Source organism: Cyprinodon tularosa, unplaced genomic scaffold (assembly GCF_016077235.1).
Source record: "Cyprinodon tularosa strain WSP-4 unplaced genomic scaffold, ASM1607723v1 ctg160, whole genome shotgun sequence".
In the NCBI taxonomy this organism is placed as follows: domain Eukaryota; kingdom Metazoa; phylum Chordata; class Actinopteri; order Cyprinodontiformes; family Cyprinodontidae; genus Cyprinodon; species Cyprinodon tularosa.
Genome location: NW_024038438.1, coordinates 656083 through 669491, shown reverse-complemented (window position 1 = coordinate 669491; position 13409 = coordinate 656083). Strand labels below are relative to the sequence as shown.

Below are 13409 nucleotides of genomic sequence, written 5' to 3'. Positions count from 1 at the left end.
GATAGAAGGTGGAGAAAAGGGATATGATTAGGAGAAGGCTTAAGAGGAACCAAAGGAAGGGAAAGAACGTTTAGAATGAAACCGAACTGCAATTATTTTGAAACTGGATTTTTATCTCCAAAAGAACAATTTAGAACAGTAGCTCTCAGCATGCATGGAGTCCACGTGTTTGGAAAACTAGTGGATATTTCTCTAATTCAGTTTTTCTTTTCCTACTTTTTCAAGTTGGGACTGCTGAAGGCTTTGCTGTCCAATAAAAAAAACATGCTGATAATGCATGACTGATTTGATTTGGTTTGTCAAAAATTTTACACATCTTGTTTTTCTTTTTAGCAATAAATTGTAGAAACAGACAATTTCCTTACCATGCTTTGCTGCAAACCTGCTTTAGGTTTAGTTAATGGTTTAGTCCAACGCTGTAGCTATTTTGTTATTTTTTCAAAGTTGTGTACAAAGAGGAGCAAATCTGCCATGGGAAGTTAAATACTGACCATTTATACCCTGGGAAGGGATGTTCTACACCGTCTTTGACTGGTGATTTTAAGAAGTTCTACATAACTGACCTCCAGTCTACTATAACGTTAAGAGGTTATATTGTAGCTACTGACAGGAGGTCACTAAGTCATGAATGTCATATTTCCTCAGGAGATAAAGTTGAATGTAGCATTTCATACATATTTTAACATTTCAACAGAAACACACATGTTTTTATCTTATGTTTGTTTATACATTTAGCAGATGCTGAGCTAGCCAGTCACACACCTGAGCTAGCCAGCTGCACACCTGAGCTAGCCAGTCAAACACCTGAGCTAGCCAGTTGCACACCTGAGCTAGCCAGCTGCACACTTGAGCTAGCCAGCCACACACCTGAGCTAGCCAGCTGCACACTTGAGCTAGCCAGCCACACACCTGAGCTAGCCAGCTGCACACCTGAGCTAGCCAGTCGCACACCTGAGCTAACCAGCTGCACACCTGAGCTAGCCAGTCGCACACCTGAGCTAACCAGCTGCACCCCTGAGGTAGCCAGCCGCACACCTGAGCTAGCCAGCTGCACACCTGAGCTAGCCAGCCACACACCTGAGCTAGCCAGCTGCACACCTGAGCTAGCCAGTCACACACCTGAGCTAACCAGCTGCACACCTGAGCTGCCAGCCACATACCTGAGCTAGCCAGCCGCACACCTGAGCTAGCCAGCCGCACATCTGAGCTAGCCAGTGTCACACCTGACATAGCCAGCCACACACCTGACCTAGCCAGCCGCACACTTGAGCTAGCCAACTGCACATAACTATCAAGAGCGATAAACGGGTTGTAACTACATAAGTATAAACACAACAGGACAAAATGGAAGCACTAGGGTATACCATGGAGCCACTGGGATAAATTACACCCAAATGCTAGCCAAACACCAACAAGACAGATCAGGGTCAAATGGTTCTGTTTAGTCATACCTTTTTATTTTATTCTAGTCTGGCTTTTTTTTTTTATTTTAGTTTGGACATTGAATATAATGCATAATCTGCAGAACACCTGCAGAAAACCAACGAGGACCTATCTTTGGGGCTGCGGCGCAGGCAGTTGGCTTAGATTGAACATTTTAAACTGTTTAATGTAAAAAGCTGTGAGAAAACATGGAGAATAATTTCCCCCTCTGTCTCCCCAAGTTTAAGCTGCTTGACTCTCCTTGTCTGTCATCCTTTCTTTGTCTCATTGTCTCATTCCCCCTCTCTGTGTCACAGGCATGCACATAAACATGGCTATCTGAGTGTAGCACAGGGCAATAAAGCGAATGATCACATTCCTTGCGTGACAGTTTGGGGTTTTCCAATTTGACACGGAAAGGAGCCTCGCACCTGTTCCTGCACACACAGACGCACACACACTTTCTCCGGTGCACAAACATGCAGAACTTCTTGCAAGCTGCAGCCTCCCTTACTTTTGCTCCCACTGAGGTGCAAACAAAGACAAGTTCATTAGCTGCAAAGAGCAGACAGCGTGCAGAGAGAAGTTAAAGTTAGAAGAAAGGTGTCACAATGATGGCGGTCACTGAAAATAAACTGTCAGGAATATAATTAGATCTGAGTTTCCTGGATCTGCCGTTTGTAGCGATAAGAGGCTGGTTCTAAGCCAAATAAAACAACCTGAGGTCTTTTTTTATGTTGGCATAGATATGAAGAGCTGTCAGTCAAAGGCAAATGTTGTTTTGAGTCATTGTTTGCTAAAATTTGAGGTGAATGTTATCAGATGGCAGCTAATGAGCCCTACATCTACCCCTCCACCAGAGGCCATAACAAAGCAGGGATATCAGATGCCGTTAAATGTGGCTCGCTGTGGTGCATCAAATTTTACCATCTTTCCCCCTAAGAGTTAAGAGAAAATGAAGTGGGGGCTGTCTGGAGCATGACTGGGAGGGGGTTTAGTGAAGGGGGCAAGGTCACATCTAGGAAAGGAAGGAAAGAAGAGGAAGACTGAGAAAAAAAAACAGTCTGGATCTCTTGTGAGAGGCTGAGCACAGCTGCCACAAACTGTCGGGCTGCAGCCGGAAAAAAAAAAGAAAAAAATTGTGGCGAAAAATGTATTTCATTGTGTTCCTTGAACAGGGTCCGGGGGCTGAGCAAGCCTGTTTGAAAAGGGGCATTAATATGTCCAGAGGTTTGACCTCAGCAAGAACAATACAAGTCGACAGAGAGCATGCATGGAGAGGTGTCGCCACAGAGGAGAGATGGGGAGGTAGCAGAGGAGGCTTTGAAATGATGGGAAACAGACTCCTCTTCCTGTTTTTCTTTCTGTATTGTTTCCTTCCTCGGCTGACCTGAACGTGTGAATCAGTGCGAGGACTGTGAGGTGCAGGCCACTGACCTTCGGGTGTGAACTTCAACCTGGCTCCTAAGTGGAAATCTGCATTCATGGCAGTTAAAGACTCAGACAACCCCGTTCCAAACTCTTGGTAGTGTTGGCATTGATTTGCATGTGCATCTGCTTTTGACATTTGCCACAGCTCATAAATCCGGATTTTCTTTACTCAACATCCATGACATTTTCAGCAGTATTTCTTGTTTTGCACCTGTTACGGGGTCACTGATCTTTTTTTTTTTTTTTTTACACAGTTGAAACCATCAAGACATTTTTATGGATATTTTGAGATGTTTGTAAGTAGCCTCTGAACCAAAATAAAAGTTTATTTGAAAATTGAGATGTTCTTTAATTGGTAACTGTGAGGATAAATTGGACAACATAAAGGGTATTGAGCAAGTTTAGGTTGGGTTTAGGTTAGAAAGCAAAATTTCAAGTTTTTGAAATCTTTTTGAATCGTTGCAACATCGGAAGGACAGTGAAAAAAAAAAACCCAGAAAGACATTGAGAGTAGGGGTACATTATTTCACTGAATCAAAATACAGTATAAGCACCCTCACCTTGAGTTCCACAATGCTCTTGTTGTCCTTAGATGTGAGTTTAGGGTCCTGGAACAGCGGGTCCTCCACGTAGATCAGATCTTTCTGATCTGTTAGGTAGCCGTCCAAGACAAACGCCACCTTGGTGACCACTGGAGGCTGAAGGCCAAGCTTAGCTAGGGAAGGCGTGGTACACTGGATGGATGTCCGGTTTTCTCCATACACACAGCCCTGAAAAGGCCAAACAAACCAATAGAGTCAGATAATCTGACATACAAGATATAAACCGAATATTTCCATCAATGGAAATACAGATTTGAGCCACAGTAGCACATAAAATGATAAAAGCAGAAGAATTTAAATAATAATATTAAACCTAGTCTCTAAGTAATTGTTTTATCAGTAGAACATGTGTTTTTTTTGCATTGCAATAATGTACAGTAATACCAAACATTAAATATATGAAAGATGGAGTGTTGTTGCATTTGGTCATGTCTGCATCATTCAATCATGGAGATCCAGATACAATAACATACAAAATGTCTGCCTGCTGCTATATGCTCTGCTTCAAACCCCATAAAGTTTAATATTTCTATATTGCATAGTTTTCAAGTCAAGGTTTGCTACATTAGTTTGACACAACTTGTACACAGACAAAAATTTGATCCCATCCTAGTAGTCACACATTGCCAGCTTTTCCCAGGAAAGGTTTTCTGGTTCTGACTTATTTTTTTATTATTCTAAGGAATAAAGCAGGAATCAGAATACACTGTAGATGCTAAAGGCTAATCTTTGGTAGGCCAGTTTCTCTGCTGGCAGAGCTCACACTATTTCTATTCTACTTTTTACTTTACTCCATGAGCTAGGGAGGCTTTCATGTCACCTGCAGGTTTTTTAACCCTCAATGTAAATATCAGTTAACCAGAATGGTGACACGGATCCTCCAGATACACACAGGTTGCACTCAGGAGACCAGTTTGTCTGCGTGCAGAAAGATCAATGTTTATATTTGCTCTTTGGTGGCAACACATGATAGCTAGAGTTTATCTTCCTGAAGCAAGGGATACTTGTGTTCATCAGTCAATATCCAATATGCACGAGAGGTTAAGAGAAAAACAAAACAGCAGAGATCACTTAGCTTCCTTTAACACTTGAACAAAGGCAATGTTGTTAACAGGGGGCATTTACACAATGTTAAATAAGGTTTTCTGAACAAAAGGAGATGCTAACATGAAACTCTTCCCAACCAAGGTTATTTTTCCCCCAGATTATAATTGTATTGTATTGATATAAAATAATGCTGCATCTATAGATTGGACTTATTGGACTTGTTTACACCCAGTCAGTCACTGTGTCTCTTACAGCCATCTTATAGTCAGAGAAGAAATTTTTTTTGTCATTATTTGGGGTTCTTTGAGATGCTGATTTTCTTTTTCTCACTGTAGCTTTGATGTTGTCTCTGAAGACCTCTTTCTTTCATTTTTTTTTTCAGGTCATTATGTCTGATGTGAGTTTTCCCTTCACTTGTGGGATTCTGTGTTTTGGTCATAATATAGCCTGCTACTAGTTTTGCTGTTTGGGGTATGCCATACAGGTTCTAATGTTAAGGTGTTTATTTTGTATGCTTTCTAATTTATTCTTCACTACCTCGTATCTAATTTAACTCATCAGCCAGATGGTTTCCTGCCAACACCTGATCATGCTAACCTGCTTACCATACATGATCTCTGCCTTTTTCATTGTATATACAGGTGCTGGTCATAAAATTAGAATATCATGAAAAAGTAGATTGATTTCAGTAATTCCATTTAAAAAGTGAAACTTGTATATTATATTCATACATTACATACAAACTCATATATTTCACATGTTTATTTTGTTTAATTTTGATGATTACAAATGACAACAATTGAAAATCTCAAATTCATCATATCAGAAAATTAGAATATTACTGAAGACCAATAAAAACAAAGGATTTATAGAAATGTTGGCCAACTGAAAAGTATGAACATGAAAAGTATGAGCATGTACAGCACTCAGTATTTAGTTGGGCCTCCTTTGGCCTGTATTACTGCAGCAATGCGGCGTGGCATGGAGTCGATCAGTCTGTGGCACTGCTCAGGTGTTATGATAGCCCAGGTTGCTCTAATAGTGGCTTTTAGCTCTTCTGAATTGTTGGGTCTGGTGTATTGCATCTTCTTCTTCACAATACCCCATAGATTTTCTATGGGGTTAAGGTCAGGAGAGTTTGCTGGCCAATTAAGAACAGGGATACCATGGTCCTTCAACCAGGTACTGGTAGCTTTGGCACTGTGTGCAGGTGCCAAGTCCTGTTGGAAAATGAAATCTGCATCTCCAAAAAGTTGGTCAGCTGCAGGAAGCATGAAGTGCTCTAAAACTTCCTGGTATGTGGCTGCGTTGACCCTGGACCTCAGAAAACACAATGGACCAACACCAGCAGATGACATGACACCCCAAACCATCACTGACTGTGGAAACTTTACACTGGACTTCAAGCAACGTGGATGAAGTGCCTCTCTTCTTTTCCTCCAGACTCTGGGACCTTGATTTCCAAAGGAAATGCAAAATTTACTTTCATCAGAGAACATGACTTTGGACCACTCACCAGCAGTCCAGTCCTGTTTCTCTTTAGCCCAGGCAAGACGCTTCTGACGCTGTCTGTGGTTCAAGAGTGGCTTGACACAAGGAATGCGACAGCAGAAACCCATGTCTTTCATACGTCTGGGTGTGGTGGTTCTTGAAGCACTCACTCCAGCTGCAGTCCACTCTTTGTGAATCTCCCCCACATTTTTCGAATGGGTTTTGTTTCACAATCCTCTCCAGGGTGCGGTTATTTCTCTTGCTTGTACACTTTTTTCGACCACATCTTTTCCTTCCCTTCGCCTCTCTATTAATGTGCTTGGACACTGAGCTCTGTGAACAGCCAGCCTCTTTAGCGATGACCTTTTGTGTCTTGCCCTCCTTGTGCAAGGTGTCGATGGTCGTCTTTTGGACAACTGTCAAGTCAGCAGTCTTCCCCATGATTGTGTAGCCTATAGAACTAGACTGAAAGACCATTTAAAGGCTTTTGCAGGTGGTTTGAGTTAATTAGCTGATTAGAGTGTGGCACCAGGGGCCATCAATTTTGAACCTTTTCACAATATTCTAATTTTCTGATATGATGAATTTGAGATTTTCATTTGTTGTCATTTGTAATCATCAAAATTAAACAAAATAAACATCTGAAATATATGAGTTTGTATGTAATGTATGAATATAATATACAAGTTTCACTTTTTAAATGGAATTACTGAAATCAATCTACTTTTTCATGATATTCTAATTTTATGACCAGCACCTGTATTCCTGTTTTTTAGATTTAACCCCTTACGGGTGAATATTGGTGCCATGCAAAGTTGTCTCTGTTCAGACCCTCCCCACCTACTGTGAAACTCATGTTTTTTTTTTTTTTATTGTATCTTTTTTTTTCATATATTATACTCAGTGCTGCCTCTGCCTGCGTGGCGGTACTCCAAGCTTCACAGTTCACAATCTTTACAAACCCAATTCATATCTTTGGTTTTATTTAAAGGTATAGTGGAGAATTTTGTCGATTTTTTTAAAGGCCACTTTAGAATAAAAAAATGCAAATGCACAACCCTGTTTCCGCTCCAGCATGAGCGTGCACAAGCCCCTTTCTCCTTGTAAATGCTCTGTTTAAAAGTTGCTGTTTGCATCGCTCATAAAAGCTGTCTTTCCAAAAGAAGATTAACATTTTTTCCACAGTTTCAGATTCACCACCGGTAAGGGAAAATCGGGACAAGCACGTAGAACAGCCTTACATAAACTTATCACCAAAATGATTGACAGTTAGTAGGACCACTTAATTTTGATGATCCACCCGGAAAAAGAACATCCTCCACTCTACCTTTAAGAGCTTAAATGTTTTTTGCCATCATTCTCACATTATGTTTCCTTTTGAGAAAAGAAAAAAACAGAAGTTTTGTTAACAGTTAGCCACGAATGATGGAGAAATTCTTGTCTTTGTGAAAGCTTGAACCTTTAAAGTTGACAAGCTTGTTGAAACTACTCTCTGGAGAGCTGCACTGACTGCAGTAGCACTTCCTGTGTGGCTGAAACCTCCGACACACAGATGGACCCGCACAAAAACGGCGTAACCATACAGGCATAAAAATGTGTATGTTTATGTGTGTAAGGTTTGCGCTGAGTCCTACAACCAGGAACAAAAACAATCCAGCTAACCCCTGTCCTACCCGTATCAGCAGAGAACAAATATGAGCGCACGGTACAGTAGGCTACCTCCATCCCACCCTGCACACCACCTCCCCATGGGTGCAGCAAAAGGAAAAATATCCAGTGAATTAGAGGAAACCTCAGTCATTTTCATTGTTCGGCTGGTGTCTCCTCTTTTAGGGAGAGGAGGTGTGTGGCTATAAGCTCAGAGCAGCTGTAAATACAATCGCTGGCTGAGCGAGAGTAACTAGCAGGCCTAGAGCTTAACTGTTGGGTGATGAGAGAAGCAGCCATCCCCAAATATCTGCCATCCCTGAAGGATCATTAGTGGTAACAGCCTGTGAAAAAAGCCAAGTCATAACAAAAGCCCTTGTCATATCTAGAGTGATTTATAACGGAGCCATTTTCTTCTGGTTCCTACTGTGTGATGGGCTCCTCTGGTCAGCCTTCTTTCTTTTCCTTTAGACTGTTCTGGGTTTTAAAACTCCCTTAGCTTCAAACACAAGCAGAGATTTATTCCTTCATATATCATAAAGAAAGCATCGTTTCAGATCAGTAACAGAGAAAAAGAAGTGAAACTAAATGAAAAAACATAGATGACTTGATAGAATGTGAACAGCAGCTCTGCCTTTTAATTGCCTGAGGCTACAGAATGTGTCTGGTTGTTTTGGATACTGTTTTCCTGATGGCATCAGTGCTACTCCTTCCTTTAGAGGGTATGATGCGTCTCTGACAACAATCGGAGCCCTCTGGTCCTGCACTGATGTAAGGCTGCTCTACTGACCTTCTCAGCTCCCATCACTATCTTCTGCAGGGCCAAATCAGTAAAGGAAGTAAGATAAAATTAAAAAAAAGTTTGTCGTAATCCTTTCTATTGTTGAATGTTTAAGATTTTATCTAACACAGGTAGAGACTTAACAGGTTATATTCTAAGCCACAGATTAAGCAAGAAGATACAAAGGTGTGTGGATCCTTATAAATCTATTCTGGTTGTCAGACTTAAATTATTTAGATCTTCAAACAATTCCAACACCAGAAAACAAAAACCCACATAAATAAAAGTGAACTTTACTACATGAAATAATGATTTCTTCTAATAAAGGAAAGTAAATGGGAAAATAATAATATTCCAAGGCTTTAGAATTCTGTAGAACCTCCACAGATTATTCCACACAGAAGAATTCTTTATAAAGTGAAGAAGATCATGGACAACAGTGAGCATCCTCCTCATCACATTGTTAAACAACAGCAAAGCATCTTAAGTAGGGAGCTTCTCCAGATCCGGTGCAAGAACGATCCACAAGTTCCTTCCTACCTGCAGCTATCAACACCTATAAAAACTGGTTGAAAAACTGCCCATGAGTAGCTGCAATATTATTGTCACTTTGAATTAACTCAAAAAAAAAAAAAAAAAAAATCAATTCTGTTGATTTTATTTTGGAATGCATGTCCCGTTACGTCAACATCAACCCTCTATATCATTCTGATTATCGAGAATTAACCCTGGTGATGGTAGGGTGAGGATGTGGGTCTGCCTTTCTGCTTAACACCCTTTCATTTTACTCTTTAGCTATAAAGATCAGAAAATCTATGTGAAAATAAAATTATTTTAAGTCACATTTAGGGTTTTACCATTGAGCTGCTGGGTGAAGCTTCACTTCATTCACCAGTCAGTGGTTAAGAGCAGACAATTACACAAAAGCTGCATCATACAAAAAAAGTTCAACCATTCAACTAGAGCCAGAGCAATGGTCCCCTTGGTTTCCAAACTTCATCCAGGATAAATAATTATCTTTCCTCTACATTCTACTAATATAATCAGGTTCCTTTAACCTTAAACCTATCACTCATTCACCTTTTTTTCACTTCCTGATCCCCTTCAGCCCCCAGCTGTGGGGGGGCATGGGAACGGGAAGGAGATTCATGAGGTATTCAGGTGTCAGCTGGGAGGATTTAGTCTTCTGGGAAAAGATAGGAAGAAGAGCCTGACACGAAACAAACCAACATCTGAGTCGAGGCGACAGGTGCCTGGCTGTGGTCAAGGCTCCTGTTAAACTGAAATATCTGTATTAGTGAGGCCCTACATCCCTGCTGTGGCAAAGGGAACAACTTCAGCTTAGCTGTATAGACCTAAATGTATATACTGTACTGTAAGTGTATAGAATTCCTTGGCTTTGCAACTTTGCCCGTTTTTTTATAATGGATGGTAACATAAGTCTCTTTCATGTTTGTGGGAAAGCTTAGACGGGGTAATACCAGGATTTAGCAGCGATCTGAGGAGCAGATATCGAGCTAACATGGACTGTTCTGTATGCAGTAACTTAACTGACGCGTTTCTTGGTTCATTCTCCTCAGACCGTCCACTGAGAGATATAAGCTAAAGGCAAAACTTGAATGCAAGTTGACTCTGGGTGAATCCCATTAGCCTCTGGGGTGTCCATTTGTGAAATATCTATATCCAGGGGTTAAGACAATGAGACAATCATACTGTCCTTCCCAGGCTGAGCTCTAACTCATCCTGTTGACTGGATGGAATTTAACAAGCGACAGCTGAGGCCTGATGGGACATGATCCCTTCCTAAATCATTAGCAACGTCAAACTCCCTTTATTTTTTGCTTGATGTCACTTTGTACCTTATTGATGTCATGTTCTGATTTGAGATGGAGGACTGCTGTAGAGGTTCAGCTTTTTAAAATTTTATTTTATGGTTTTGCTGCTGAGCCGAAAGTGAACCAAATCTTGCTTGAAAGTGAACTGAGTCCTGACCATCAGGGTGTAAATTTCACCAGACAACTTTTCTTACTGACCTCTGTCATCAAAGGTCATGGCTAAGATTTCACAGAAAAAATACGTTAGTACATGAGCTACGCAGGTCAGAATAACATAAAAGTGAAATTTGTCTCATGTTTCGAATACACTGGTTAGTCATGACTGAGAGCAGTGGGTTGAACCATAAGGTCAACTTTCAAAGCTGTAATGTAACTATGCAAACTCAAAGGGTCTAAAGCGCAATTTGTTTTTTCTTGTACTTGCTTTTGTGATGTGTAAATATGTTCCAATTAAAGTACCTGTGCACTGAAGTCCAAATAGAGTAAAACTGATTGAACAACCAAAATTCTATATCACAGAAGAGCAGCATGTTAAAGAACTCTGCAACTGATAAATAATGATAATAACGATAATAATAATAATAATAATAATAATAATAATAATAATGATAATAATAATAATAATAATAATAATAATAATAATAATAATAATAATAATAATAATAATAATAATAACAATAATAAGTGCAGTTAAGAAGGAGCCAAGACTAGGAAGCAGGATGCTTCCTAGCGCCACTGCAGTCAGCATAGGGACCTTTTGATGCCCCTAACCACCGCTAGGAGCTATATGATTGCCCACAATCCTTTGCATTACACAAAGTATAGTTACAAATACATTATATTGGGACATGTACTCTGTGTGACACATGCTAATGTCATCACCTTCAGGTTTTTGGTTTTATAATGGAGAGCTTAATCCATTAGCTACACTTGTGTAAATTTTACTTTTTGTTGCTCTTCCCAGTGGCATTAGTTTCAATTTGAACAGCATCATTCATAGTAGTGTCTGGCGTGTAATGATGTCCTAAAGGCTAAAGGCTGTCTGTATTCAGCAAAGAAGTCCAGAACTTCTTTTCTGCCCTAGATAGTTTTTATACTGTTGACCCCCCTAAAGGTGATAGGAGCTAGGAACAGTAGCTATTATTTGAGGTATTTGGATCGAGCCTAAGCCTAGTTCTGCTAGGCGGGGTGTCCTTCTGTTAAAGCAGTGATTCCTCTCCACTGTTACCATGTGCTTTGGAGTGAAATTTATTCCATTATTGCTTAAGCTTAGAAAATGTTTTGTTAATGAAAATGAGAAGAAAGCAATGCAGAAATGAAACGTAACATGCTTCTTAATGAAAGAAAAGGATTTTAAGATAACCTTGGCTGTTTTCTCTGATTATTATTTTCAGTTTTTTTAAATGTATTTTTTCTATTTTAAATTGTCAAATTTTATTACTCTTTTTCAGGATGTATTTTAATGAATTGCGATATTTTTAAATCTGATTTTCCAGAACACATTTTCTTCACTTTTGGGGAAGGGTGTTGGTCTGAGGATGATAGCGACAACATTCTAATTGGAACTGAGTTGGAGAGAATGTGATCTGTAAAACACGCTTTTAAATAAATGCAATTCCTAAAACTCAATGTGTAAAAGAAAAAGTAGCAAAAATAAAGTTTGAAAAGAAGTTTTTTGATTAATATGCTTTTCTAAGTTTCATTTCAGAATTGCACTTTTATTATTTCCGTTTATGAAATGTGGTCTTTGCTTGAAACAACAATGGAAAAACATAATGTATTTTTAATATGTAAATTTATTTTTTGTTTAAAAAATGGAAAAGAGCAATCCTGTGGTTACAATAAAACAGCAATACACAAACTTTAAACATGACAAAAAATGTGACCCATCACAGAGCTTTTCTAATCATAATTGAACTTTATGGATCTCACATTGGGCTGTCATTGGGTGGCACCTGGGGAGAAGTGGGGAGTTAACAGTCTTACTCAGAGACGGAGAGTGGAGGCTGTGGGGATTGAACCGGGTACTTGCAACCTTCTCAGAGCACAAGCGCACTGCTCTAACGACTAGGCCAACACTCCCCTAATAACATCATATGGAAACTTAATGTAGATTTTTTTCCCTCTAGCCTAATCCACGCATATTTACAGAAATGCCGACCGGTTTAGTTCAGCTTTTATCAAGAGCGAGCAGCTCAAACATTTCGCTTCGACTCAAGCAGATGCACATGTTCTCACCCAGAAGATTCCAGGTCCAACATGAAGAGCCTGCTGCTGTCTGTCAGTTCCACTGGAAAGGCCGGACATTAATTGATTAAAGATTCACTGATAACAACAGCTGCGAAGGGATTGCCTGAATTTTTGGATCATAAAGCTGATTTTGGAGCTTTCAACTTCAGTTTGCTCTCATTGTGTGTCGGTTATAGAGCTTAAGCCCCCCTGAGACCCATCAACCACTGACCTGAACACAGGTCAATGACCAGGGAAAGGGAAACTGAAATATGAGACAGTGAGGGAAGGAGGGGAACTTTTTGTGTGAGGGCAATAAAAAGGGATATTCCTTCAGACAAAAACATTGAGGAGAAACTTTTATTTGATGACTGTGTGGGTCCTGCAAGCATGTGTTTACACAGCGTATTATTATCATCTCCTGACTGAACCTGTAGCGGTGCATGCGCCAGGAACAGATAGCATCATTACAAGGCACTGCTTGTCCTCAAACCGTCTCCCTTAGGCAAACAACAGCGCACCTTCCTGGTCCGTGAAGACCAGGATACATTTGTTCTACCCAAACAGAATGTGTAATCAGAACACTAAGATCAGCCAGGTTGTCATAATATGGAAGGTACAAAAAGAACAAAATCAAAAAAACAAAATATAGCAATATATACTCTAAAAAGTTATTTTTTTTTTTTTGTCATAGTTGAGATTCTGCCTGCAAATGCATTCTGAAAATAAATACATGTTTCCTTCAATAGGAATATTTGTCCTTAATTTGAGAAAATAAGTACAGTAAGATAATCTGCCAACTGTATCAGTATTTCACCCTTAAATGAAGATAAATAGATATTTAGCACTTGAAATAAGGTAATCAAGTTGTTTTTCTCTTATTATTTTGAAAAAAACAAACTTCAACTTTATAGAAACTTCACT

The 13409-nt window shown here is 39.7% G+C and overlaps 1 protein-coding gene across 3 annotated transcripts in view; it reads right to left on the bottom strand.

Moving 5' to 3' along the window:
- The window catches only part of met (MET proto-oncogene, receptor tyrosine kinase), a 103051-nt gene that overhangs the window by 27621 nt on the left and 62021 nt on the right, over positions 1-13409 (bottom strand). For all 3 annotated transcript variants that reach the window (XM_038280476.1, XM_038280477.1, XM_038280479.1), the window contains one exon: positions 3414-3623. In XM_038280476.1, the coding sequence (XP_038136404.1) occupies positions 3414-3623 (210 nt within the window). The remainder of the gene's footprint in view (positions 1-3413; positions 3624-13409) is intronic.